Below are 25,774 nucleotides of genomic sequence, written 5' to 3'. Positions count from 1 at the left end.
GGTACCACTTTGTTACATATGGAATAGGAGACACTTCTAGCTTGCTAAATCTTAAAGCACCTACCTAAAAAAAATCATAAAGAAAATATTAATGCAGCTGGTGTGTTATGTGTATAGCATTTCATCTTTCGGGGGAAATTTACTAGCAGAATAGCTTCAGCTTTTTATATGTGAGATGTGTGGCAGAACTAGTAATAATCACATGCTTCTTCACTTGAAGTATTGTATTATAATGTATGTCCCATTTTCTGTATCCAAAATGGATATGGTGGTCAGCATAAGCCTGTATTTCAGTGATGGTTTTGTGCTGCTGTAAAGCATATCCCATCAAATGAAAATTGGCTGCCCTACATTGTCCTTTCCCACCGCCACCACTCCAAATGGAGAATTTTTATACTGTGGGAGCATGCCATATTTTCCTTTGATAGGTTAACGCTCAAAGTAAATAAATGAACCGTTGGGTTGTATCTTTTCTAAACCTGTGAGATCAAGCTGATGTTGAAGTTCAAGTAGAAAGTCGCCTTTGTAATGATCAAATTTCTTATCCGTACTCAAGTCTTTGAAATTTGAAATTGTTGCACAAATTCTACTGTCATAAGAAAGGCTGCTTTTTATGCTTAATAGTCATGATGGAGAATGTGGTTTCTGAGGATTCTAGGGCTTGAACACTTGTGATTAGAAGTGTTGGTAGAATTGCTTAAACTGTTCTTGGCAAACCAGTTAGCCATTTTTGTGCCTGTTGTAGCAATTGTAATGTGCTCTGCTAGGTGCTGCATGGTTTTTTAATTATATTTTATTGCTTCTTTCATTTCTTTTACTGTAGTTTATTGTATTTCAGTTTGCATTCCATAGAATTCAAATTGCATATCAATAAAATAGAATATAAGAAATAAAAGAAGCAGTCAAATACACTTGTAATCAATGTAAACATGCTGCAGACTACCAGAATGAAGTCTGTGGAGTTCTAGTGGTCCATGGACCACAGTTAGGAAATTTGTGCTCTTAACCCCCTTCTCCAAGCTTGCAGTACTGGCAAATAGATGTCATTGTCCCCTGCCCAAACTGAAGTGTGTGTCTGGTGTGTGTGTGTGTGTGTGTGTGTGTGTGATAACAGAGATGCGCTTCCTGTCTTGGTTATGCTTAGATTTTACAGTGTGTCCTGTTCATGAATGCATGGAGCACTTGATAACCACACAGAGGCATGTCTGAATTCCATTTGGAATCCATGCAAAAGCAAAGGGAGCATACAGTCCCTAAACCTCACGCTCTCCAGTCCAGAAAAGGTGATAGGTCATTTTACAGGTAACTAGCTGGCCCTGCCACACATTGTTGTGGCTTAGTCTGTTAAATGGGCCCCCAGTCCCCCTTCAGACTCCTCCCCCCCACCCCCAGGCTCATCCCTGTGATCGGCCCCACCCTGTCCCAACTCCTCATGACCTTTCATTCCCCCTCCTCCCACTCACCCCCCCCCCACCCAGGGGAGTCCCCACCTCTGTTTGGCCTGTCTTCAAACCTCTACTCGGCCTAGTTGCTGCAAAAGGCATGTTGGAGGTGGGGTTTGTGGGTGTGGGCTAGACTCCATGGGGAGGGAGGAGGTGGAGCTGTGGGAATAACACCACTTGAGGGCGCTGTTTTAGTTCGAAGAGAAACAGGTATGAGATGTGAGCAATCCGAGGTGGTACAAACACTCGGGTAGTGGCATGGATCGTTGTGTCCAAATTCCAGGACAAGCAATCAAGCGGTTACCGAGAAAAGTGGAGCCCACATTTTCACCTTTTTTACATTTTTATATATACAGTGGTACCTCGGTTTATGAACACAATTGGTTCCGGAAGTCTGTTCATAAACTGAAGCATTCATAAACTGAAGTGAACTTTCCCATTGAAAGTAATGGAAAATGGATTAATCCGTTCCAGACTGGTCCGTGGAGTACTCAACCTGAAGCGTACTTAACCCGAAGCATGGGTGTAATTGGTTCTGGAAGTCTGTTCATAAACTGAAGCGAACTTTCCCATTGAAAGTAATGGAAAGTGAATTAATCCGTTCCAGATGGGTCCGCGGCATTCGTAAACTGAAAATTCGTAAACCAAGGTGTTCATAAACCGAGGTTCCACTGTATAGATTGTTTGAATCTTCCATAAGATCTTCCTTATATGTAAGGACTGAGCTAATCCTTTTTCTGGATGCCCATCCAAGGCAAGTGGAAGGTAAGGTTACGAGACATCCCCATTTCCCAGGGACAGTCCCTGGATTTACAAATCAGTCCCCTGACAAAATCCATCTATTTAGTAGGAAGTTGAAAAGTGCCCCCGGATTCATTGAAAAAAATCTGGTAACCTTAGTGGAAGGCAAACCTCCACTCCCCTTCTCCTAAAGGACACGCCTCTCTTTATGTTAAAAAGTTCTCGGTTTTCTTTCAGTTTTCATTTTGTTAATGATGATTTTCTTTCTCTTTTTCTAAAGGTTCCAGATGTCATCAGCAGCATAAGACAGGTTTGCAAAGCAGCCCTAAAAGAGGACGCCAAGCCTAACAAAGACAGCGAAGATGCCTTCTACAACTCTCAAAAATTTGAGGTTCTCTACTGTGGCAAAGTGACGGTGGCACACAAAAAGGCACCTTCCAGCCTGATTGATGACTGCATCGAGAAGTTCAGCCTGCACGAGCGTCAGCGCCTGAAACTCTTGAGCGAGCAGAGGAATGCAGAATCTATCACGGATCTTATGGAGTGCGATGGGGAACTGGCCTCTTCTCCCTCGGACAGTCCGTTTGAGGAGGTGGACGGCCTCAACAGTGGTAGCCCCGGGATGTTCATAGTTGGAAGCCAGCCCAACCTGGCCAGCTTGGCCAGCTCCCGCGGCTCTTTCCCCGAGCGCATTTTGGAGGATTCGGGTTTTGATGAGCAGCAGGAGTTCCGATCGCGGTGCAGCAGTGTGACGGGCGTCATGCAAAGGAAGGTTCACGACAATAGTTTGAAAACACAATCCCGGAGACGTCACGCAAGCGCCCCGAGCCACGTCCAGCCTTCTGACTCCGAAAAGAACAGGACCATGCTGTTTCAGGTATGTTCTGTGTGTAATCCAAGTGGTACCTCAGGTTAAGAACGGTTTCAGGTTAAGAACAGACCTCCGTAACGAATTAAGTTCGTAACCCGAGGTACCACTGTATATTTCTAAATTCTTAAAAGTGTTGCCTTTTTCAAAAAGTATTTGAGTACAGTATTCGTAACTCTTTGAGCCTGAAACTGACCATGATAATTTGTCTGTCAGATGACTAAACCAGTAGTTGGACACTCAAACTAGGGTTTGGATGCTAAAACACATAAAATCTAAGCTATGATTTAAGAATTGTTCTGCTTTCATTTTATGCCATCTTGTAACCCTATGCACTTGTCTCCTTGGTGCAGCAGAACAGTGAATATTACAATGGTTTCTCAAGTCAGACATCATGCCAAACTACGGTTTGCTAACCTACTTCAGAACGTATTTTTCTCAGTCTGATTTGCTGGCCAGTAATCAACTATAGTTTATAGCAGGGGTGTCAAACTCAAATTCATCGGGGGCCGCATCAGCAGTTTGGTCACCCTCAAAGGGCCGGTTGTATCTGTAGGACTATGTGTCCACTCTTTATTATCATAAATTATTGTCACTGCATTCAATTATTACTGGTTTTTGTAATAATGTATTTAATAACTGTGGGGACCCAGGTGGCGCTGTGGTTAAACCACTGAGCCTAGGGCTTGCTGATCAAAAGGTTGGTGGTTCGAATCCCTGTGACGGGGTGAGCTCCCGTTGCTTGGTCCCAGCTCCTGCCAACCTAGCTGTTCGAAAGCACGTCAAAATGCAAGTAGATAAATAGGAACCGCTACAGCGGGAAGGTAAACGGCGTTTCCATGTACTGCTCTGGTTTGCCAGAAGCGGCTTTGTCATGCTGGCCACATGACCTGGAAGCTATATGCCGGCTCCCTCGGCCAATAATGCGAGATGAGCGCGCAACCCCAGAGTCGGTCACGACTGGCCCTAATGGTCAGGGGTCCCTTTACCTTTTTTTAAGTAATAACTAGCTCTGAAAGCAGAAACATAGTCAGAATAATGGCAAGTAGATATTCAAATGTACAATTATTGTACAATTTATTGAAAAATGATTTTTGGTAACAGACATCAAAGCAGGGGGGAGGAGACGGTAAAACAGAAGGGGCAAAGATCGGACCTACAAACAGAAGGGGGAAAGATCGGAGCGTAGCTGTCAGCCAGCATACTAAACCTCCGGAGAGGGAGAGGCGCAGGGAGAGAGAGGAGGAGAGGGAGTCTGAAACGCGCACACTTTGACCAAACTCTTAAAACCACGGCCCAAGTCTGAGATTTGCACACATACCCCTCCCTCCCCCCGTGCTAACGCTTCAAAGCACCTTTTTAAAGGGCTCTTGCAGTCCTTCCTGTCCTCCTTCTGAGAAGCCCCCCCCCCACGCGCTCCTTTTGGAGTACTAGCCGAAAAGCTGCTGTGGCGCAACCAATTTGACATGACGCTTTTGTTTTCACCTCTCCCGTTTGCTAGACTGGTTGTGGCGCGAGGGTGGAGGTGGGGGGAGAGAGAGAAAGAGAGCGAGAGAGGAGAGCAAAGACCTGACATCAAGGAGGATGCTTCACTGCGAATCCTAATAATATCCTGCTCCGCGAGCAGGACTCCTTGTTCGGGAGAAGGCTGGCGAGCGGGGAGGCTGCAGCATTGGGGGCGAGGGAACGTTGCTAGATTGACCCCGCCACACTTTTTTGGTGGGGGGGAAGAGTACTGGTGGCGGTGGGAAGAAACTTGCAGCCCCTCCCTGGCTTAGACTGAGGAACACAACTTTAGGAACACAACCTAAAGAGCCGTTGCCACCCCACTCCACCCAAAACGGGGGGGGGCGTGCACACACATTTTTTCCCTCAAAAAAAAATCTGAATCTTTCTAAAAACACACACACGAGAGGCAGCTGCACACTCCATCCATCCAGAGAGAGGGAGCCAGCCCCACACCCAGGGGGAGGGAGAACGCGAGAAGCAGTGCAAGCCTCTGAGAGAACGCGAGACCTCGCGCAGCTGCTGCTCCTGCCTCAGCTTTGGCGGCGGTGGCGGCGGCTGCTGCTGTTCGGTTGGCGAGCTCTGCGGGCTCCAGCGCCTTCCCTGCCGAGGGGAATCCCCACGAGCTCGGCAGGGCATGAGGCTGGGAGCGCGGCGCCTGACCGCCTGCCCAGCTCACGACTTCCCCTCCGCCTGGACCCTGGGCGGCTCTGGCCCTTTTGCACTCTGTTGAGCTCCTCTTCTGATTTCCGGAGGAGCGGCCGCGGGTGCCTCGGCTTGCCATTGGCTGCCCAGCGCCTGATGTCGGGGCTGTGGGGAGGCGGTGCGGGCGCGGGCCGCCGGAGGATCGCTCCCAAACATGCTGAACTGAAAGCCCCGGAGCAAGGGGTGGGCGCCGCTCTTGCCCTCTTGCCCACGGCTGCGCGCTCCGCCGGGGTCCTGGCCATAGTGGATGCGCCGGCCCTGCTTCTAGAGGGCGGGCCACATGACAAGGTCTGGCGGGCCGGATTTGGCCCCCGGGCCTTGTGTTTGACACCCATGGTTTATAGCTTGGACATCGCCCCAAGCCATAGTTAAGCTACTGCAATTGTGCATCTGAACAGAGCTGAAAGGGAATGCAAGATAATGTACCATAGCAATCGAGTACCTATTTTGTAATATATATACTGTATATATTGCATTCCCAAAGCAAATCCTGAAAAAGCAAATAACTAGTTACAGGTAGGTAGCCGTGTTGGTCTGACGTTGTTGTTGTTTAGTCGTTTAGTCATGTCCGACTCTTCGTGACCCCATGGACTAGAGCACGCCAGGCACTCCTGTCTTCCACTGCCTCTCGCAGTTTGGTCAAATTCATTTTAGTAGCTTCGAGAACACTGTCCAACCATCTTTTCCTCTGTCGTCCCCTTCTCCTAGTGCCCTCAGTCTTTCCCAACATCAGGGTCTTTTCCAAGGATTCTTCTCTTCTCATGAGGTGGCCAAAGTATTGGAGCCTCAGCTTCACAATCTGTCCTTCCAGTGAGCATTCGGGGCTGATTTCCTTCAGAATGGATTGGTTTGATCTTCTTGCAGTCCATGGGACTCTCAAGAGTCTCCTCCAGCACCATAATTCAAAAGCATCAATTTTTCGGCGATCAGCCTTCTTTATGGTCCAGCTGTCGAAACAAAAAATAAAAAAAAATTCCTTCCAGTAGCACCTTAGAGACCAACTAAGTTTGTCATAGGTATGAGCTTTTGTGTGCATGCACACTTCTTCAGATACACTGAAACAGAAGTCACCAGACCCTTATATATAGTCAGAGGGTGGGGAGGGGTATTACTCTGACGGGTGTTCAGAATAATACCCCTCCCCACCCTCTGACTATACATAAGAGTCAAAAGGATATGTAAGTATGGCAAAAAGTATAATACAGTGGTATCTCGACATCCGAATGACTCGACTTCCGAAGGTTTCGACTTCCGAAGTCAGCAAACCTGGAAGTCTTGTCGCCGCGCGTGTGTTCTGCGCCTGCGCAGAAGCGGCGTGTGCACTCCGTGCATGCACAGAAGCGCAAAATCGCGCTTCGCGCATGCACAGAACAGGCGCTTCGACAACCAAAGACTTTGACTTACGAAGAGCGCCGCGGAACGGATCGTCTTCGTAAGTTGTGGTACCATTGTATGTTCAGCAAATGGAGCAAGAGGGGAAAACTTCACAAAATGAAATATATATTTTAAGAGGAATATGTGGTGGTTTGTGGGTTCTAACCTGTGAGGCCAGAATTGTAGTTTGGAGCACTGGGGAAGCAATGGCTCTAAATAATGGAGAAGTGTCTCTAAATTATGTTTTTGTTTGGTTGACCACCATCGTAAAAAGCATACCAAAGCTATTATACAGTGGTGCCTCGCTTAATGAATGCCCTGCTTAACGAAATTTCCGCTTAACGAAAGGTTTTTTCTAGCGGAGGTTGCCTCGCTAGACGAATTCGTTTTACGAAAAATTCGTCTAGCGAATCAGCGGTTTCCAATAGGAATGCATTGAAATTCAATTAATGCGTTCCTATGGGCAAAAAAAATCCAAAAACATATCAATGCATTCCTATGGGATTCGCTAGACGAATTTTTCGTTATAAGAAAAGACCCGTGGAACGAATTAAATTCCTCTAGCGAGGCACCACTGTATACTGAAAAAGATACTGTACATGTACATGTTCAACTGATAACACAGCCAGCAATTTGATATACTGCAGATAAAATTCATTGTGACCAGTCCTGTTCACACTTACTTTCTGCTTTGGTGCGTGTTAAATCTGTAAACATGTAAGATTAGCTTCTGGATGACTGGTTAAAATGATCTTCAAGATCCCTTAAATTGAAAATATTTGCAGGCAAGGTTATTAGCATTTAGAGGAAATTCATCCATGTCTATTCTTAAACTGCATGCTGATGCTCTTCCTGGTTCCTCTGGACTATTTTTCTGTATCTCGTAATTCCCATTATGTATTCATCTTCTGTCACCTAGTTTTACTCTGAATATTTCCAGCTGCCTTGACTTTTTGGAACATTGGAGAGGCTTGTTGTTATGGAGACTTCAAGCCTGTGTCTTCTGTGGGAGCTTCAATGACTGACGACTACTCATCCCATAGATAAAATGGAATCCTGAATAAAACAAAAGCAAAGCACTAGTGAGACTGAGTATATTATCGGTATATGCCTGTTGCTCTTTCTCTGTTCCAGTTGCTTTCAGGTGGCTTAGCAGAACTGTCACCTTGTCCTAATCATTACTGTTGGCATGACATCACTTTTTGATACACTTCCCTTTGTTGAACAGGCACGAGTAAAAATTTCTGGCACCTCAAGTCTCAAGGTTAGCTATTTGTCCATGGTGTTCTGGTTGCCTTAACATGTTGTTGTTGTTGTTGTTGTTGTTGTTTTCTCACTTTTCAAGGTTGGTCGATTTGAAATTAACCTCATCAGTCCAGATACTAAATCGGTTGTGTTTGAGAAGAACTTCAAAGATATCTCCTCATGTTCTCAGGTGGGTATCCAGGCTGGGTTGAAGAGAGTTTGGAGAAAACAAGCTGGGCATCTTCAGAATAAAAACAGGTTTGGAAAATTAAGTGTAAGCAGAAGGACTGGGGTGGGAGGAACTATTTGTTAACATCTGCTTAGTTGTTCCTGCTTTTAACTGTAGAATTCAGTATATTCTCCCAAAATATAATAATAAAAAGGGAATGCCAGAGAATTATCCTGCAGTATTAACAACAGAGACATCTGTTAAGTTTCATGCTGTTTGTTGCCGATTTCTCATTTCCACTCCTCCTTGTGGTAATCAATTTTTCTTAGGTTATTATTTAGAACTACAGTGGTACCTCGCAATACGGAAATTTTTGTCTTGCGGAAACAAACGGCAGGCGGCAAAAAAGAAAAAGTATTGCGAGACGCGGCCATAGAAAGCTTCGTCTTGCGAGGCAACAAAGAATCGCTAGACGCTTTCGTCTCGCGAGTTTTTCGTTGCGCGAGGCATTCGTCTTGCGAGGTACCACTGTATCTGAAATTTAAAATAAAATAAAATTGAATGATCAGTGGGTACTTCTGACATGATGTTTTGCCTACTTATTGAAGGAGAAGTTTCAGTTCATTCTCTTTATTAAGGTAATTGCAGGTGAAAATCTGCACATCTTCACATCTAAAATTAAAAGTATCAAAGAGACAAATGATGAAATAGCGCGCTGGGGTATTTCTTGATCATTCCCCTACCCCCCAAAATGGGGTCTCGTTGTGACAGCTAATCCTGTTACATGTGCAAAATAGATGGACCTGACCAGTGAATGTGCTTTGTGATAGAGATAGTGAGATGTGGGCTTCTGTGGGCTTTTGTGTATGGAAGGCAGTTTCTGCTTGCAATTCTCAACTGCTTGGTTGCAGCCACTATTTTCCCAACAAGACTCGCAGGCAAATACCTTCACCACGTCATCGTCTTTCGAGGCGGTTGCTGCGTTCTTAGTTTTCTCAACGCTGGTTTCAGAGTTCTCAAGCATGCATTCTCTTGGACTAAAATAGCAACGCCACTTCCAATCCAGCTGTTTTCTAGTGACTGACACTTTTGCAGGAAGGCTGCATGCGTTGAACTCGTACAAGCAGATCACGAATATCAAAACGTATCAGTGTGGCGTTGCATGTCAGAAGCAGCTGTGAGAGTTTCCCTGTACTGAGAACAATGAAACAAACTCACTTGTTGTTCTTCGGATGTTGAAAAACCCTCCCAGGGAAGAACTAAGAGGAGAGAAGAGAGAAACTAACTGACGGGTACACCAGTTTTAAGTTTTAGGGTTTCCCCCCTTACAGACAGTTGTCTCACTTACTGTGTTGTGGTAAGAAGCAACTCTGCGATTACTTTCACTCCCTTAGTGCTGGTGAAGGAAAGAGAATCGTCTGTTTGCTTTTGGTTTAGTACGAATTTCTGCTCCATTTCTGCTCCATTTCTGTTGATGTCGGAAGTCCTTGCATTTCTGTTCTGCAAGGACTTTGTGATATAACCGAGGGGGGTCCTCAAGATGACGTTGGACTACAACTCCCATCTGCTCTGGTCAGCATGACCGGTGATAATGTATGGGGAGAGCTATAGACCCAGCAGCATGTGGAGGGTTGTCAACTGCTGGCAAAAACCTATGCATGTTTACTCAGCCAGTTCTTTATCTCCTTGACATCTGATGGGAGGGTGTTCCACACGGTGGGCACCACTACTAAGAAGGCCCTCTGCCTGGTTCCCTGTAACTTCACTTCTTGCACAGGAAAGTAGCCGTGTTGGTCTGACGGAGTCAAAACAAAATTTAAAAAATCCTTCCAGCAGCACCTTAGAGACCAATTAAGTTTCATTGGTATGAGCTTTGCATGCACATGAAAGCTCATACCAATGACAAACTTAGTTGGTCTCTAAGGTGCTGCTGGAAGGGGTTTTTTTATTTTGTTTCACTTCTTGCAGCGAGGGAACTGACAGAAGACCCTCAGAGGAGAATCTCAGTGTCCAGGCTGAACGATGGGGATGGAGATGCTCCTTCAGGTATACAGGGCCAAGGCCGTTTAGAGCAGGCATCCCCAACCTTCGGCTCTCCAGATGTTTTGGACTACAATTCCCATCATCCCTGACCACTGGTCCTGTTAGCTAGGAATCATGAGAATTGTAGGCCAAAACAACTGGAGAGCCGCAGATTGGGGATGCCTGGTTTAGAGCTTTAAAGGTCAGTACCAACACTGGACCGTAAAGAAGGCTGATCGCTGAAGAATTGATGCTTTTGAATTATGTTGCTGGAGGAGACTCTTGAGAGTCCCGTGGACTGCAAGGAGATCAAACCTATCCATTCTGAAGGAAATCAGCCCCGAGTGCTCACTGGAAGGACAGATCATGAAGCTGAGGCTACAATACTTTGGCCACCTCATGAGAAGAGAAGACTCCCTGGAAAAGACCCTGATGTTGGGAAAGATTGAGGGCACAAGGAGAAGGGGACGACAGAGGACGAGATGGTTGGACAGTGTTCTCAAAGCTACTAAAATGAATTTGACCAAACTGCGGGAGGCAGTGGAAGACAGGAGTGCCTGGCGTGCTCTGGTCCATGGGGTCACGAAGAGTCGGATATGACTAAACGACTAAACAACAACCGACACTTTGAATTGTGCTTGGAAACGTCCTGGGAGCCAATGTACCAAGACTGGTGTTATGTGGTCTCGGCGGCCACTCCCAGTCACCAGTCTAGCTGCCACATTCTGGATTAGTTGTAGCTTCTAAGTCACCTGAGCCCCACGTAGAGCACGTTGCAGTCTCGGCTGGCATACCAGATGAACATACAAATTTTATACACGTACCAGTGTATACAAATAAACACTGCATGTGACCCATTTCAACTCAGGCCAAGGCTGCCACCATTTTCATTTTGTATGCTGGGGCCTAGAAGTCGGGAGCTATGCCAAGTAGAAACTTAACCATTTCGGATCTCTTCATGCTCCCCTCAGAAAGAAAGGGCATACATCATTTTGGGGTCCTTCTTGATTCACAGGGCTTCGGGGGAGTGTCAGAAATGTGTACTGAGAGGAGGAATAGGCAGTGGAAGAAGAAACAAAAGTCAGAAAAATGATCCTGACTCTTCAGTGTAGTAATTCAAAATAGTGATCTGTTTGCTTTGGGGTTTGTTTGGTTTTTGGAGATGTGTGTTGGAGCAAGGAGCATCACATATTCAGAAATGTTTGTATATATTTATACGCTCTCTTTAAAACAACCACAAAAGGATCGTGGTTTTTCTGATTGGGAAGCACTATACAGGAAAAGTACCCAGGTGGCACTGTGGTTAAACCACTGAGCCTAGGGCTTGCTGATCAGAAGGTCGGCGGTTCGAATCCCTGTGACGGGGTGAGCTCCTGTTGCTTGGTCCCAGCTCCTGCCCACCTAGCAGTTCGAAAGCACATCAAAGTGCAAGTAGATCAATAGGGACCGCTCCGGCGGGAAGGTAAACGGCGTTTCCATGTGCTGCTCTGGTTTGCCAGAAGCGGCTTTGTCATGCTGGCCACATGACCTGGAAGCTATACGCCGGCTCCCTTGGCCAATAATGCGAGATGAGAGCGCAACCCCAGAGTCGGTCACGACTGGACCTAATGGTCAGGGGTCCCTTTACCCTTTTTATACAGGAAAAGTAGGTTTAGTTACTCCTGATTTTTCAATAATAATAATAATAATAATAATAATAATAATAATAATAATAATAATAATGCTTGAGTCCTAATGATCAGTAGTTGATGAGCATCAGTTAATTTTTTACTGTATGTTTAGCTTTTCATTTTATTTCTCTCCAGGGCATAAGACACATAGATCACTTTGGTTTTATTTGTCGGGAATCTGCGGAACCTGGGATCAATCAGTATGTTTGTTATGTGTTCCAGTGTGCAAGCGAATCTCTGGTAAGTCACTACTGTTTACTGTATTCTTCAGTCCATCTAGTGATCTGTATCTCAAGAGTTATAAAACTTCAAAAGTGTGGTCAGATTTTTGTGTTCCTTTTTTTTTTTTGGACACAGGCCAAATCCATAGCGTGATCTCCTTATGACTCTTAGTTCTGGACAGTGGGGGGGGGGAAGCTGCACACACTTCTAGTCTGTGTTTTCCTTCCCAGATCCTATGGCAGTAATTTCATGTGCCAGGGCACATTCATCAGATATTTCATACCCATTTTGAACTGGGTAATGAAGTGCGGCACATCTCCCTTTTCTCTTCACCAAGATAGGGGCAGCGACATCATCATCACAAGGGCAGGAGGAAAAAGACCCTGGGATTCAAGAGACTATGGTTCTGCAGTAGCAGGGGAAATCCCAGAAACAATCCAATTGACAAAAAAACCAAAAAAAAACCCAACAGTACCCACCCAAAGTACTACAATCCTAAAAGAGTATAATAGCTGCCTCCCCCCACAACCAACACCCATAGTTGCAAAAAGGGTATCGCTTGTTCTGATGCCTGATTGACGTGACTTCCTACATGCCTCACAAATAATACACCAGTTTATGCATGCACAACTGCCCTCAGACCTTCTATATTGGCAGGACAGAATTTTATTCTGTGATTTCAGGTGGTGAGAATGGCGCCAATTTATAACTAAAAGCCGTTTTGACAGAAAAGCCAAAACAGAAATCTGTGCCTAGGCTCCTGCGCCATTTAAGGCTTCAAACAGCTAGGGTCTAAGTGATAAAGATGATGTGATATTTGGAAAGAGAAAATTGCACAGCCACCAAATACTCTGCTAAGCAACAATCCAAAGGCGAGGGCCTCGCTTTCCTTTCATGGCAAATATTCTTCACAAGAAAGCTGTGGAACCGTGTCCAAATGCAAAAAAGAAGGAAGTTCAAAGCAAACTAGAAGCTACTGTAAAAAGTGAATCCTGTTCCAGATTTTTCCAGACTCGAGGTCTGGCTTTCTTAAACGGCACAAGATAAAATATAGGAAGGGAAAGGAGATACAGTACTGAAAAGCTTCTATGCAGGGCATGAAAATGGATTTGAATCTCTATACCACTCGAGGGGAAGCCTTATAACCTCTGACCCTTTCCCTCACAGAGAATGTAAAGCCCCCCCCCCTCTAACGTGGGAGAGTGTGGGAATTTTGCTTGCCTCTATTTGCAGTTGTGTTGGGGGGAGCATGGCCCAGACTACCGTCTGGAAACAATAAAGGCTGGCGAGCTGTTCAGTTGGTTACTAATAAGTTGGTAGCTCCTTTTAGTCCCAGTACATAAAGGCCCAGTTCTCTAACTTAAATTCTATCCAGGAGTAGGATTTAATAACTTCATTGTGCTTATTGCAAAAGTTAAGTGTCTGATCCCTATTATCAAACAATTCAGCTGTGTTAAAAAAAAACAACGACGACGCAAGAAAAACGGCACTCATGTTTAAAAAAACCCCCAGCAACCCAAATGTGAAACAGAGCCTGCAAAATCAGTCTAATTTTAACAGCCCATTTAAATGAAAATAGGACACAGGACACTGGCAGATTCTTCCGCAGAAGCTGTAGTGAAATGAATGGGTTCTCCTTAGCCATTGTGTAACTCCCATTCATTTCTGTCAGGAAGTTTGCTGTGCTTTTTATTTCTAATGGTAACTCAGTGGTTTGCTAGCTAGATTGAAAATGGGCTCAAAGTGTCTGGTTTTAAATATATAGATGTATGTATGTATTTTTATGTAACTGGTATTAAGATGCACACATAGGATTCATTGGATTTTAATCCCCCCTTTTCAGGTGGATGAAGTCATGCTCACTCTGAAACAAGCGTTCAGCACGGCTGCAGCCCTCCAGAGCGCCAAGACTCAGATTAAGCTCTGCGAGGCCTGCCCAATGCACTTTCTGCACAAGCTCTGCGAAAGGATTGAAGGTAGCTGGGAGCCCTTGCTTGCTTTCCGAATCTGGAGCATTGTGCTTTGCACACAAAGGTGCCTCGGGGCCTTGTTTTGCAGTAACAGTCAAACCTCCTTTGCTTAGGGTGCCATGCTAAGTTTTCCAGTGTCCGTATAAGCCTGGCTAAGGCTGTAATTCTATGTAAAGTTGCCTAACTGTGAGGGACTATAACTGCTTCTTGTGGATATTTGGTTCTGTATCAAGAAGGCCCACCCACCTATTACAGCCCCCCTGCCTATTATAGGATTCCTGTCACAGCCATAAATAGGGCATGGGCCAGACTGTTGCCTTTTAAAGGAAAGGAAGAGGGGCTACCTTGAACTATATGAACCCTATCCAGAAGAAGAGCTCTCCATAATTCGACCAAGGTCTAGCTAATCTGTTCAGGAATTGTGTTTCAAATGGTGACTTGAGAGGTTATTTTGAAAAACCTACAAACAAATCACGAAGGCAACAGCTTGCTCCCTACAGACCACCCCACAGTATCTTGGTATTCTGAGATTGACAGTATGGAGGGTTCCATTTGGTTCCCACCCTGGCTGGTCATTCCACCTGAGCAGTGCTATTTTTCTAGATATTTGTTAGATGTCTATAAGGGCTCATCTAGATACTTCCTTTTGCGCTGTGTTTCTAGGCACAGGTCCAGTGTTGTTGTTTTTGTCTTGGTGCTTGTCTTGCCGCATTTTAACACTGAGAGAAAAAACACCCCACTGCACCCATAGCAGCAAAACAGGGCACCTTCATCAGCCCCACCTGCAACAAAACCTGTCTCTCCCATGTCGGTCTCTACAGTAATGTAACTCTCCAATGGTTTGACCACCCCCAAAGGCGTGCTTATATATGGTTTCATGAATGGATGGATGGATGCCACATACATACCACCAAATCAGGGCAAAGGGCAGTCAGTGGGAAACCCAATTGCCGTTTGCTCTGATTCAGCGGTGAAACACAGGTTTCAACATGGACCCTGTGCCTGGAAAATGCAGAGCAAAAGGAAGTCTAAATGAGCCCTAACTCATCCTGGGCAACAGTTTCCATCAAAGGGATGACTCACACATTGAAGCTCAACATCAAAAAAACTAAGATCATGGCCACTGGTCCCATCACCTCCTGGCAAATAGAAGGGGAAGAAATGGAGGCAGTGAGAGATTTTACTTTCCTGGGCTCCTTGATCACTGCAGATGGTGACAGCAGTCACGAAATTCAAATACGCCTGCTTCTTGGGAGAAAAGCAATGACAAACCTATACAGCACCTTAAAAAGCAGAGACATCACCTTGCCGGCAAAGGTCCGTATAGTTAAAGCTATGGTTTTCCCAGTAGTGATGTATGGAAGTGAGAGCTGGACCATTAAGAAGGCTGATCGCCGAAGAATTGATGCTTTTGAATTTTGGTGCTGGAGGAGACTCTTGAGAGTCCCGTGGATTGCAAGAAGATCAAACCTATCCATTCTGAAGGAAATCAGCCCCGAGTGCTCACTGGAAGGACAGATCATGAAGCTGAGGCTACAATACTTTGGCTACCTCATGAGAAGAGAAGACTCCCTGGAAAAGACCCTGATGTTGGGAAAGATGGAGGGCACAAGGAGAAGGGGACGACAGAGGACGAGATGGCTGGACAGTGTTCTCGAAGCTACGAACATGAGTTTGACCAAACTGCGGGAGGCAGTGGAAGACAGGAGTGCCTGGCGTGCTCTGGTCCATCGGGTCACGAAGAGTCGGACATGACTAAACGACTAAACAACAAACAACAAATGGAAACCTTATTCAAAATGGAGGCCGTTGGAAGCTAGTCACTATACTGACAGCATGACAAGGCTTCCCACATGGTAATCCCCCCTCCCCCCAGCCCAAAATAAAGCATACTTTCCTCTATGCTGGCATGTGTTTATAGCAAAAGTACATATTTAGTTGTCAGCTCCCTCTGGTGGGCAGAGAAGTGTGCCAAGTCTGCGCAAGTACAGCCCACCGTGACTTTAGCTGATGCTTTCATCAAGAAAAGAAAGAGCTTTGTCTTGGGGGGTTGTTGGCTGGCAGGGTATATATAGGACCTATAATCACCTCTCTCGAGAATGACTGACCGCTCAAACTCTCAAACTGAAATCCTGCGGGTTTTGAAAGGGGTACGTCCTTCCTTGGCCTTAAAGGGGGGGGGGCACCTCACTGCTGAGTTATGATTCTGCCCTTGAGCAAGAAAAACGCACACGAAACAACAACAACTTTGCATTGATTTAGTTACGCCAACAGCTTAAAGAGGATTTCTGTCACATGTGGTGGGTGGGTATTTATTTATTTTATTTTATTTAAAAAGAATGCTATATCTTGGAAGACTGTGCTTCAGTCGATAGAGGCGTTCCAGGTGAAAGTAGGTATCAGACCTGGTGGTATGCTTGTTTAATTTTGTTAAATATTGAGTACCAGTGAAGGGAAAAGCCTACTTCATACTGCCAAGAGGCTCTCAGAGCAGCCGAGAAAAAGTTTCTCAAAAGAAAATCTCTCTTAAAATGTGGCACACAAACAGAAATCCCACAGTGCTCATATGAAGGAGGCCTTTCTGGCTGCCATCCTCATGTGTCCCTAGTGTTATATCAACTCCCTCTCGAATCCTCTGAGGCATGGCTGTGCATCTGAGAAGATGGTTCTCACTTGGCACATGGCAGAAGCCATCTTCCCTTGCATCTAAAAAGGAGGGCCCCAATAAGATCATTAAGTCTAGTGCCTAAAACCACATAATCACATCACTGGTGGTAGTTCTATTTACCCACTTGCTTGTTTGAGACCTCCCCCTTCCCCTTCCATAAATTAAGAATGTAATAAGACTGAATTTGTAAAAGTTGTGGAACAGAAACGTACAAACTGGTTTGATTTTGTTTTTAACATAAAATCTGGGTTTTCTTTGACATTGTCATGATTTAATATACTGCACATTATTCAGTGTTAATGTTCTGGTGAGGTAGTTTGTCAAATAAATATAACTTACCTGATCAATGTATGCCTTCCTCTCTGTTGTTTTTTTAAGGTCTTTATCCGCCAAGAGCTAAACTTGTGATTCAGAAACATCTGTCCTCTCTCAGTGACAATGAGCAAGCTGACATCTTTGAGCGTGTGCAGGTAATAAACCGAACCGGTTGGCATTCATTCTCTGGAACGAGACTACAGGATCAAGTTGTTAGCTCAGAAACACCAAGAGTCAAAAGTCCATTCACAAATGTGTGATCCGAAGGCTATTGTTAAACTGCTGTAAGCCGCCCAGAATGACTGGGGAAACCCAGCCAGATGGGCGGGGTATAATTATTATTATTATTATTATTATTAATGAAATGAATTTATTTTGATACTTTATTTCTACAAGAATGAATTGTCTATTTTATAAAAATCAAGTTGAACCAGAATTGCAGGTATCAAATTTCCAAAAATATATTACTTATTTCCCACCTAACAGAAAATGAAGCCCGTTACTGACCAGGAAGACAATGAGCTTGTGATCTTACACTTGCGACAACTGTGTGAAGCTAAACAAAAGGCTCATGTGCATATTGGAGAGGCTCCAATGGTAAGACTCTTTATCCTGTTTTGTTCTTCAGTGATGGTGGAAGACATATTAGAACAATACTGTATGAACCCAAGTGCTCCTGTGGGATGGTTTTCCATCACCATCTTAACACCTTCTCTGGGGCTGCAGCATACATCTAAGCATACATTTAGCTTAGTCCCAATGAAATCCCACTGAGCTAATGTATGGTCAGGTTGGTAAACTATGGCACCTTGTGGCAATGGATTCCAAAGGGCAGCTATGTGTTGTGCCAATCAGTCTCATTGGGTGACCCCCAAGCTCTAGCCTTGTGAGAGAGGTAGGAAACTCTAGCCTTGGGGTGGGAGTTGCAAGTTGATTTCGTTTGCAGAATAAGGAAGATGGTGAATGATAAGTACCATAGCGTAGAAATTATTGAGCTACCATCATGCTGAGAGATCTCTTAAGCATTACAATAATAGCTTCCTTTAATTATAAACCGCCTCTTGATTGAAATATTGTTAAGCAAGCAATTAAGTTAAAAACTTAACTACACTGTGAAACAAAACTTGGTTATAAAACCCAGCAACAGTTAACTATGTCAGAGCAGTTAAACCAGGCTTTCTCAATCTCACCCCTCCAGATGTTTTGAGACTACAATTCCCAGCATCCCTGACCACTGGTCCTGCTAGCTAGGATCATGGGAGTTGTAGGCCAAAAACATCTGGAGGGCTGAGGTTGAGGAAGCCTGAGTTAAACTAAAGCCCTATTGAGTATTCTTTGCTCCTGTGTTGACAGAAGTCCCACCTACAACTTTGCATGCAACCCCCCCCCCCAAATATTTTTAATGTGAATGCCTGTAGCAAGGGAGCATGAGCCTTCATATTCATGCATGGAGACTCCCTAGAATATGAAACCCTGGCTTTGCTTTTAGCAAATGAATGGCCAATGGGACCCTCTGATTTGCTTTGGGGCTGCAGTACACACAAAAAAAGGATACACTACTCCCCTGTGGCCCAGCCGCAATCCAAATTGTTTATAGCAGCAACATCAAAAAGTCAGCGACGAATTTTGCACCCCTGCCTGATGTTGCATCTAGTTTGACCTGGTTTCCTTAAAGGTAAAGGGACCCCTGACCGTAAGGTCCCGTCGCTGACGAGACTGGGGTTGCGGCGCTCATCTCGCTTTATTGGCCGAGGGAGCCGGCGTACAGCTTCCGGGTCATGTGGCCAGCATGACAAAGCCGCTTCTGGCGAACCAGGGCAGCGCATGGAAACACCGTTTACCTTCCTGCTGGAGCAGTACCTATTTATCTACTTGCACTTTGACGTGCTTTCGAACTGCTAGGTTGGCAGGAGCTGGGACCGAGCAACGGGAGCTAACCCCATCACGGGGTTACGAACCGCCGACCTTCGGATCAGCAAGCCCAAGGCTCTGTGGTTTAGACCACAGCGCCACCCACGTCCCTACCTGCGCTTCCTTACGTTGCACTAAAAGCCAAAGTGTAGCGTGTAGAAAAAGTTAATCCAACGACACCCTGCAAATTTTAAAAGGCAACACTTTTTCTGGTTTGTACTTCGTATATCTGTGGGTCAGTTTGGCAGGGGTACATTTGAGTTGTCTTCTGTAGGCAACATTGACGACAAAGCTTGCCTTTTTGTTTCAGCAGAATGCCTCCAACGCGACAGTTCCAGAGAACGCAGCTAGTGGTGGCAGATTCAAACTTGACATTCTGAAGAACAAGGCCAAGAAATCTTTGACCAGTTCTCTAGAAAACATTTTCTCAAGGGTAAGTTTGACTCAGGAGCGAGGACTCCTGGGATGTAATTGTCCCTAAGATCATTGTAACCTTTTGGATATTTGATTAGCTTCTTCGGTAACAAATTTTTCCTATTTGGGCCTATTCTTTTTTTTGTATCTTTCTCTTGAAAACTGAAATTTGTGTTGAATTGTACAGATCACCAATTCATTAAGTTGTCTTTGCAACAACTACTGCAGAAATAAGAACTAATTTCAGTATGGCAAATGGTGGTTTGTTGGGAGTGCTGGTATTTTTTCCTGTCTTGAATGTATTGTGCCCTACAGGAATTTGCTTATTTATTTATTTATTTATAGTTTCCAGTTGACTGAATAAATACAACCTATTAAATTCCAGGTTTCATAAGTGCAGCATATGTCTCCTGTCTTCAAAGCATGCCATACTCTGTTTAGGGTAGCTTATGAACAGTCAGCACATTTTTTGAACATGGAAAGGAAATCTTGATGCTTTCCTGAGGCAAAATCCTGAGCCTCTTAAAAGAATTTCATTTATATCTCCTGCTGTTTTGCAGCCAGATAAATATTTGCTTCACTTCACAAGAGTTCTGTTCAACAGGCCTTAGTAGGTATAGCGTCAGTGCCCAGTTACCTTGCAAGGTTAATGACAAATGGAGGTGTTGTTGTTACTTCTAACCATCAAACTCATTTCTGGGATGGAAACACAATGACATCCAAGTTCACACACATGGCTGTGGAGGGTGGGATATTCATGTGGCCCAGATGTTCCTACCATTCCTACCCAGATATTCCCGACTGCCTATTGAAGTTCACACAGCCCTCTCTACTAAGCCCTATGGCTTGTATCCTGTGCTTCGCTCCCATTCACAGAAGGGCTTTTGAGCCAACAGGATCCCGCTGGCAAAAAGAGAGAAGGAAGTTCCATTAATTACCCTTCCTGCACCATCCATGCTGTTCTGGGTGCAGTGTTAGAAACTCAGATCTATTAACTAGGCACCAAATCGGCTCCTTAAGCCAAGGTTGCAGTCGCCAAAATGGAATGTCTGCTTGCCATTTGGGGGCATAGCGGCTCTGAAGTCTTAGCTTTCAAATGATGGGGCTTGACTGTGATTAATTCTCATTTAAACACCTGGCTAGTGCAGATTACAACCTTGAGTTCCGAGAACTTAAAGAAGAAAAGTCACGTGATCCAGAGACAGTCCACATATATATTGGTTATTTCCAACCTCTTTTTCTTAATGGTGACTGCTGCTGCCCAGGCTGCACAGAAAAAGCATTTTGGTTCCTGAAATTCATTCCGATTATACAGATAAAATATAACTGATAGAATTCTATAAGATGGGGTATTTGTGTGTGAAAACAGTCCAGATCCAATGATCCCCAAGTAGTGGAGATAATCAGGCACCATCCTGGTGCAAGTGGTTAAAAGCCAGGTGCAAAATGCGCCTGGCGCCTAGCTAATTTCGAACACTGTCTGGATGGCTCCCTACCCTCTGGCATAGAATTTCAGGGGCTTACCGGTAGTGACAGGAAAGGGGGAGTCAATGAAAATGCCTTCCTATCTGTTCTTTAGCGGGAGAATCCCATGAACAGGGTTCTGCTTATAGGATCAGAGGATTCAAGACTGTATCCTTTTTTTTCGACACATGAATGTGCTAGAGCTTAATAAACGGACATGTAAGTTGCGCAGGATTTCAGTTTTCAAGCAAGTGTGCCAATTTGGGGTTGGTTCACAGCGCGTTCCAACTTGGATTTCTTTATCAAGGATATTTCTTCAGCATGGAATTAAATGGCTTGCCTTTCAGCACTTAACAGCTGTATTGGTATCAATCGTGCTAGGAGCACGTTCAAGCACCACATTCAAACACCACAGCAGCACATTCAAGCACTCTGTCCTATCCTTGCCAGCTACCCCAAGGGATCTACAAAATGGGAAAGTTCCCAAATTCAGAGGGGTCCACAGGCTGCTTCTGGCTTCTGCAGGCTGTTGCTGAGCCGTTAATGCTCCAGGCAAAATCCTTTTGTGAATTGTGTTCCTGGCTTTGCTCCCTTGGAGCCTCAAGTAAGCTGCTGTTTGTGAATTGCAGAGAGTGGGGAATGGGATCTAACAGATGGGATGCTTTCTTGTTATTCCATAGGGAGCTAACCGAATGCGTGGCCGTTTGGGGAGCATGGACAGCTTTGAAAGGTGCAACAACCTCACTTCTGACAAAGTAAGTAACGGGCTTTGCACGCGGGGGTGGGGAATAAAGTGCAAAATTATGCTGGATATAGGAGTTTATTCGGGTTTTCCTTAAAAAAAATAAAAACTCTTGTTAGAAGCTCACTTTCTGATAAAATGGCCAATTATGGTTTGCTGACTGCTTACTTTTACAGGCAAAACAAAACGATAAGTAGCCTAACAGTGCTAGAAAACAGTCCCTTACCTCGTAGTTTATGGCTGGTTAGAGTCACTGCCTGGCAACCCAGCAGAGAAGAAGGTCTAAATTGGAAGAGTTAGACATTTGTGGTAACTCGATGGCTTGGGGGGGGGGGGACAAGGAGCAGCGATGCAGGGCAGATATTTTATTTCTTGGTGGAAAACATTCCAATTCATAAATTCCTTAGTCAAAAACAACGGATGCCAACTGCAAATACATATTAGGAAAGGCTGAGTTTTTAAGCTTTTGTTTAGTAAATACAAGTAAAACAGAAGTCTGAATTGGGTCGTTCTCTAGGGCGCAGAGGTGGGGAACTGGCCCACCTTCCATGGGGCAAAAATATCTGGGCTGGAAATGCAAGGCCAGTGGAGGGGGTGGCCTGGAGAGAGGGCTGCATTTGGCCCCTGGGCCTAGTGTAAGAGGATCTTTAGTTAGCTCAGTTGGTTAGAGCGTGGTGCTGATAACACCAAGGTTGTGGGTTCAATCCCCACATGGGCCAGCTGCATATTCCTGCGTTGCCGGGGGTTGGACTAGATGATTCTCAAGATCCTTTCTATGGATCCTGATTCTAAAATCCTACTTGCTTTTATGAGTGTAAACAGAATACAGTGGTACCTCTACTTACGAATTTAATGCGTTCCGAACGCACATTCGTAAGTCGAAAAAAATTGTAAGTCGAATCCCATAGGAATGCATTGGGAGAAAAAATTCGTAAGTCGAAGCAACCCTATCTAAAAATTCGTAAGTCGAAAAAATCCTATCTAAACCGTATCCAAGATGGCGGACGGAGCTCCGTTCATAAGTAGAAACATTCGTAAGTAGAGTTATTTATAAGTCGAGGTACCACTGTAATTCATTGCCAATCGGAGTTGAAACTACTTAGGGGAAGTAAGCATGTAAAGCAGAAAAAAAGATAGCCCTTGTTTATCCCAGTTGATACATGTCTCTTAAACAATGACATTTTAAATCTGTCATCCTTTGCCGTTAGCCTGCCTGTGCAGCATGTGTAAACTGCTCGTTGTACACTTTCCATTTATTTCCTGTTTTACATAGCAATTGCACACACACACACATTATTATTATTATTTTTTCCCCTCCGAGAGACGTGGAAACAGAGGGGTTCTTTTGACTTCTAATCTTCCTGTTGCTCTTAATGCAGCTTTTTATTAGCAGACCCCTCTTCCAGGAAAGAGCTCTGGCAGGACAGGAAATCTGTACGCGATATGCCGAGAAAAGAAGCCAGTTTTGATTGGAACCCAGGCTTGAAAATGTAGTAACAGTGCCAGTAACGTATTCGGATTCTTTTTGCGGTATTGTTCGCGAGAGGTCATGGCAATTCCAGGGGCAAAGGATGTTTGGCATAGTTTCTAATTAGCATACAATGGGTTTGTTTTCCTTTTTTTTTTGCCCAGGAGGAGAAAGAGGAGGCTCAGTTTCATCTCCTCTCTTGTTAACTTGCAGGGATTACTCTCACTGAGTAGCTATAGTGTGTAAAAGGGGCGACCTTAATTCTGCCTGTGGCTGACTTCTTCCAGGAATGCTCTTCTGGGGAGTCTCCTCCCACAACGCCCCCCACTTCTCCTGTATCCTCGGCTTGGCAGCCGTTCCCCGAAGAGGATTCCGATTCTCCCCAGTTCAGGAGACGAGCTCATACCTTTAGCCACCCGCCGTCCAGCGCCAAAAAGAGGATTACTTTCCAAGACGGGAGGTCCCAAAGTGTCAAGTCTCCTCTCCCGAGACAGAACTCTGCGGAGCATAGCAGGTGAGTTTTGAGCAAAGTGACTGCATAGGAATCTTGTAGGCTTATCTGGATATCTTTTATTTCCCCTTTTCTTTTGATGGAACAAGGATAAGAATCTTGGAATAGTTGCCAGGGTTTTTCATTCTATCGCAGGCAACCGGAGAGTAACAGTTTACAGCCTGATCTTCAGTGTATTTTACTCAATAGTAAGTTCCAGTGAGTTTAGTGAGTCCTAGGAGGAAGAACTATGAGGGGAGAGACTTCGTCAGGCAAGGCCTCCTTCCACCTGCCTTGCTCCACCCTCTAGTCTCTGCTTCTCGATTTGTATTGTATTATTTCATGTACTGTGGCTTGCCATTGTTTTATTGATTACAGTTTAGAAATTATTCATTGTAATTGTTGAGTGGATTTCTGTTTAACTTTTGTATGTTGGTATTATTATTATTTTATACTGTTCTAATGATTGTTGAACGTTACTTTTTTGATGTGGGTTGCTTATTTTAAAGTTTTGTTTTATTATCACATTTTTTGTATTGCATTAGATCAGGCATCCCCAAACTGCGGCCCCTCCAGATGTTTTGGCCTACAACTCCCATGATCCCTAGCTAAGAGGACCAGTGGTCAGGGATGATGGGAATTGTAGTCCAAAACATCTGGAGGGCCGAAGTTTGGGGATGCCTGCATTAGATTGTTATAAGATGTACCTTTTTTATTTCTTCAGCTTGTAAACCGCCTTGGGTATTGTAAGATAGAAAGATGGTATACAAATTAAAAATGATGACGATGATGATGCCTTCTTCCTGTGTAGGGCTTTGCATCCTACAAATAGAGATTGAGTTGTTGTTGTTGTTGTTGTTAATGAAAACACTTTCATTCGACGGCTGTAAAATATCTGAAGCAATTAGGTGCTTATCATTATGGTGGTCTACATTTTATAAATCAGAAAGCAGCTAAAGCCAGCCAATACAAATACAAATAGGGGTTCCGTATAAGGAGCTGCTCTTTGGATATGGCTCATTCTTTTGTGCAAACCTTTTGAAATGAACGGAAGATGCACAAAAGCGATTGGACCCACTGATTCGTGGACTTCATTTATTTAAATCTTTAAGGCCTTTAGTGCTTTGTATAAAGTCAAGTAGCAGTTTTCTTTAAAAGAAGATCTGCCTTGTTTTGTCTAAAATTCTAGAGTGGTTCAAGTCTTGTGCTTTGTTGCACTATAGAGCCCTTTCTCTTTTCACCATTCAGGGGTTTGCAATACAATGGTTTTATTTTAGACTTAACCTTTTTAGGGTGCTTTTCTGTCCCAAAATAACTCTCAAAGCAGCGTTGGAAAAAATATGCTTTTAATTATCTTGGGGAAAAATATTATTATGTAAGAAGAAGCAAACATTGAACAATGAGGATTTTAAGCAATGCAAAAGCAGCAACAGAACTGTTCTGGCACCTCTCAACCAGGAGAGGGGGCAGAGAGATAACTCACCTAATCTCAAAAGGATATAGAATAAGTATAATCTTTTGATACTGGAAGAATTCCCAAAAACAACTGCACTTCTAAAAACGGTGGGGCAGAGGGAGGATAATATGGGAGCAGGTGGTCCTTTAACTATTTATTCCCAACCTGTTTAGGGAGTTATAATTTATTACCAGCACTTTGGGATCAGGCTTCAAAACAAGCTGGAAGTATCAAGTAATTTCTGAGTGACATGTTCACAAAAAAGCCCCCCCCCCATTTCATCCGCTCTGGCCACTGCCTTCTTCGACGGCTCCAGCTTTTGAGCACTTGGCAAAAGCAGACAACACACAGTGCATTGCTGCCGTTGAAGATGGATGTGGCCAAGGCATGTAAGACAACAGCCAGAGCCTCAATACAGATATTGTCGCCATCCAGCTATTGAATAATTCCTATGCAACGGCTGCAGTGTTTAAGATGTGGTCCAATACTTGGGAGGAAGTCTCATTGAACATATAAATGATTGCACTGTAAGTGTCCTTAAATGCCTTCAAAACTAGAAACAGAATAAGTTCAGTTAATTTAGGTGGTTTTATTCGTAATCTTAAGCAAAACTTCCCCTTGAAACTGGAGAACATCTTAGCTTCATAGAACAATGTGCAGAGGTGAGTTGCGGTCTACATGAGCCTCCATTGCAAACAGTGGCCATGCAATTTCGAGGAATCACAATACACTATGTTCTGACACCCGCTCTGTTAGGCCTGCTGAGAAGATACAGGGTGGTGCCATTTTAACTCTTGGGAGGGCAGGATGAAGGCTTGGATTCCAAATACTCCCATAATCCCCCCCTGAACCGTGTAGCCTTAATACCAAGTCACTTTTTAAATTAATTGAGATGAGAGGAGTTGTGCAAAG

At 44.4% G+C, this 25,774-nt stretch overlaps 1 protein-coding gene and 1 non-coding gene across 7 annotated transcripts in view; both read left to right on the top strand.

Annotated features, from left to right (window-relative positions):
• Positions 1–25,774, top strand: part of TBC1D4 (TBC1 domain family member 4) — a 90,922-nt gene that overhangs the window by 37,115 nt on the left and 28,033 nt on the right. For 4 of the 6 annotated variants that reach the window (XM_060273326.1, XM_035114245.2, XM_060273325.1 and 1 more), the window contains exons 2-10: positions 2,464–3,060; positions 7,982–8,071; positions 11,878–11,982; positions 13,808–13,940; positions 16,981–17,072; positions 17,404–17,514; positions 19,139–19,261; positions 21,387–21,461; positions 23,204–23,430. In XM_060273326.1, the coding sequence (XP_060129309.1) occupies positions 2,464–3,060; positions 7,982–8,071; positions 11,878–11,982; positions 13,808–13,940; positions 16,981–17,072; positions 17,404–17,514; positions 19,139–19,261; positions 21,387–21,461; positions 23,204–23,430 (1,553 nt within the window). The remainder of the gene's footprint in view (positions 1–2,463; positions 3,061–7,981; positions 8,072–11,877; positions 11,983–13,807; positions 13,941–16,980; positions 17,073–17,403; positions 17,515–19,138; positions 19,262–21,386; positions 21,462–23,203; positions 23,431–25,774) is intronic. The other 2 variants (XM_035114246.2, XM_035114248.2) reach the window with 1 other exon arrangement.
• TRNAI-GAU (transfer RNA isoleucine (anticodon GAU)) lies at positions 22,090–22,167 on the top strand. Its single transcript has one exon. It is a non-coding gene; the product is annotated as a tRNA-Ile (tRNA).

Source organism: Zootoca vivipara, chromosome 4 (genome assembly GCF_963506605.1).
Source record: "Zootoca vivipara chromosome 4, rZooViv1.1, whole genome shotgun sequence".
Classification (NCBI taxonomy): Eukaryota; Metazoa; Chordata; class Lepidosauria; order Squamata; family Lacertidae; genus Zootoca; species Zootoca vivipara.
The sequence above is the reverse complement of the archived record's forward strand: the minus strand, read 5'-3'. Positions and strand labels throughout refer to the sequence as shown.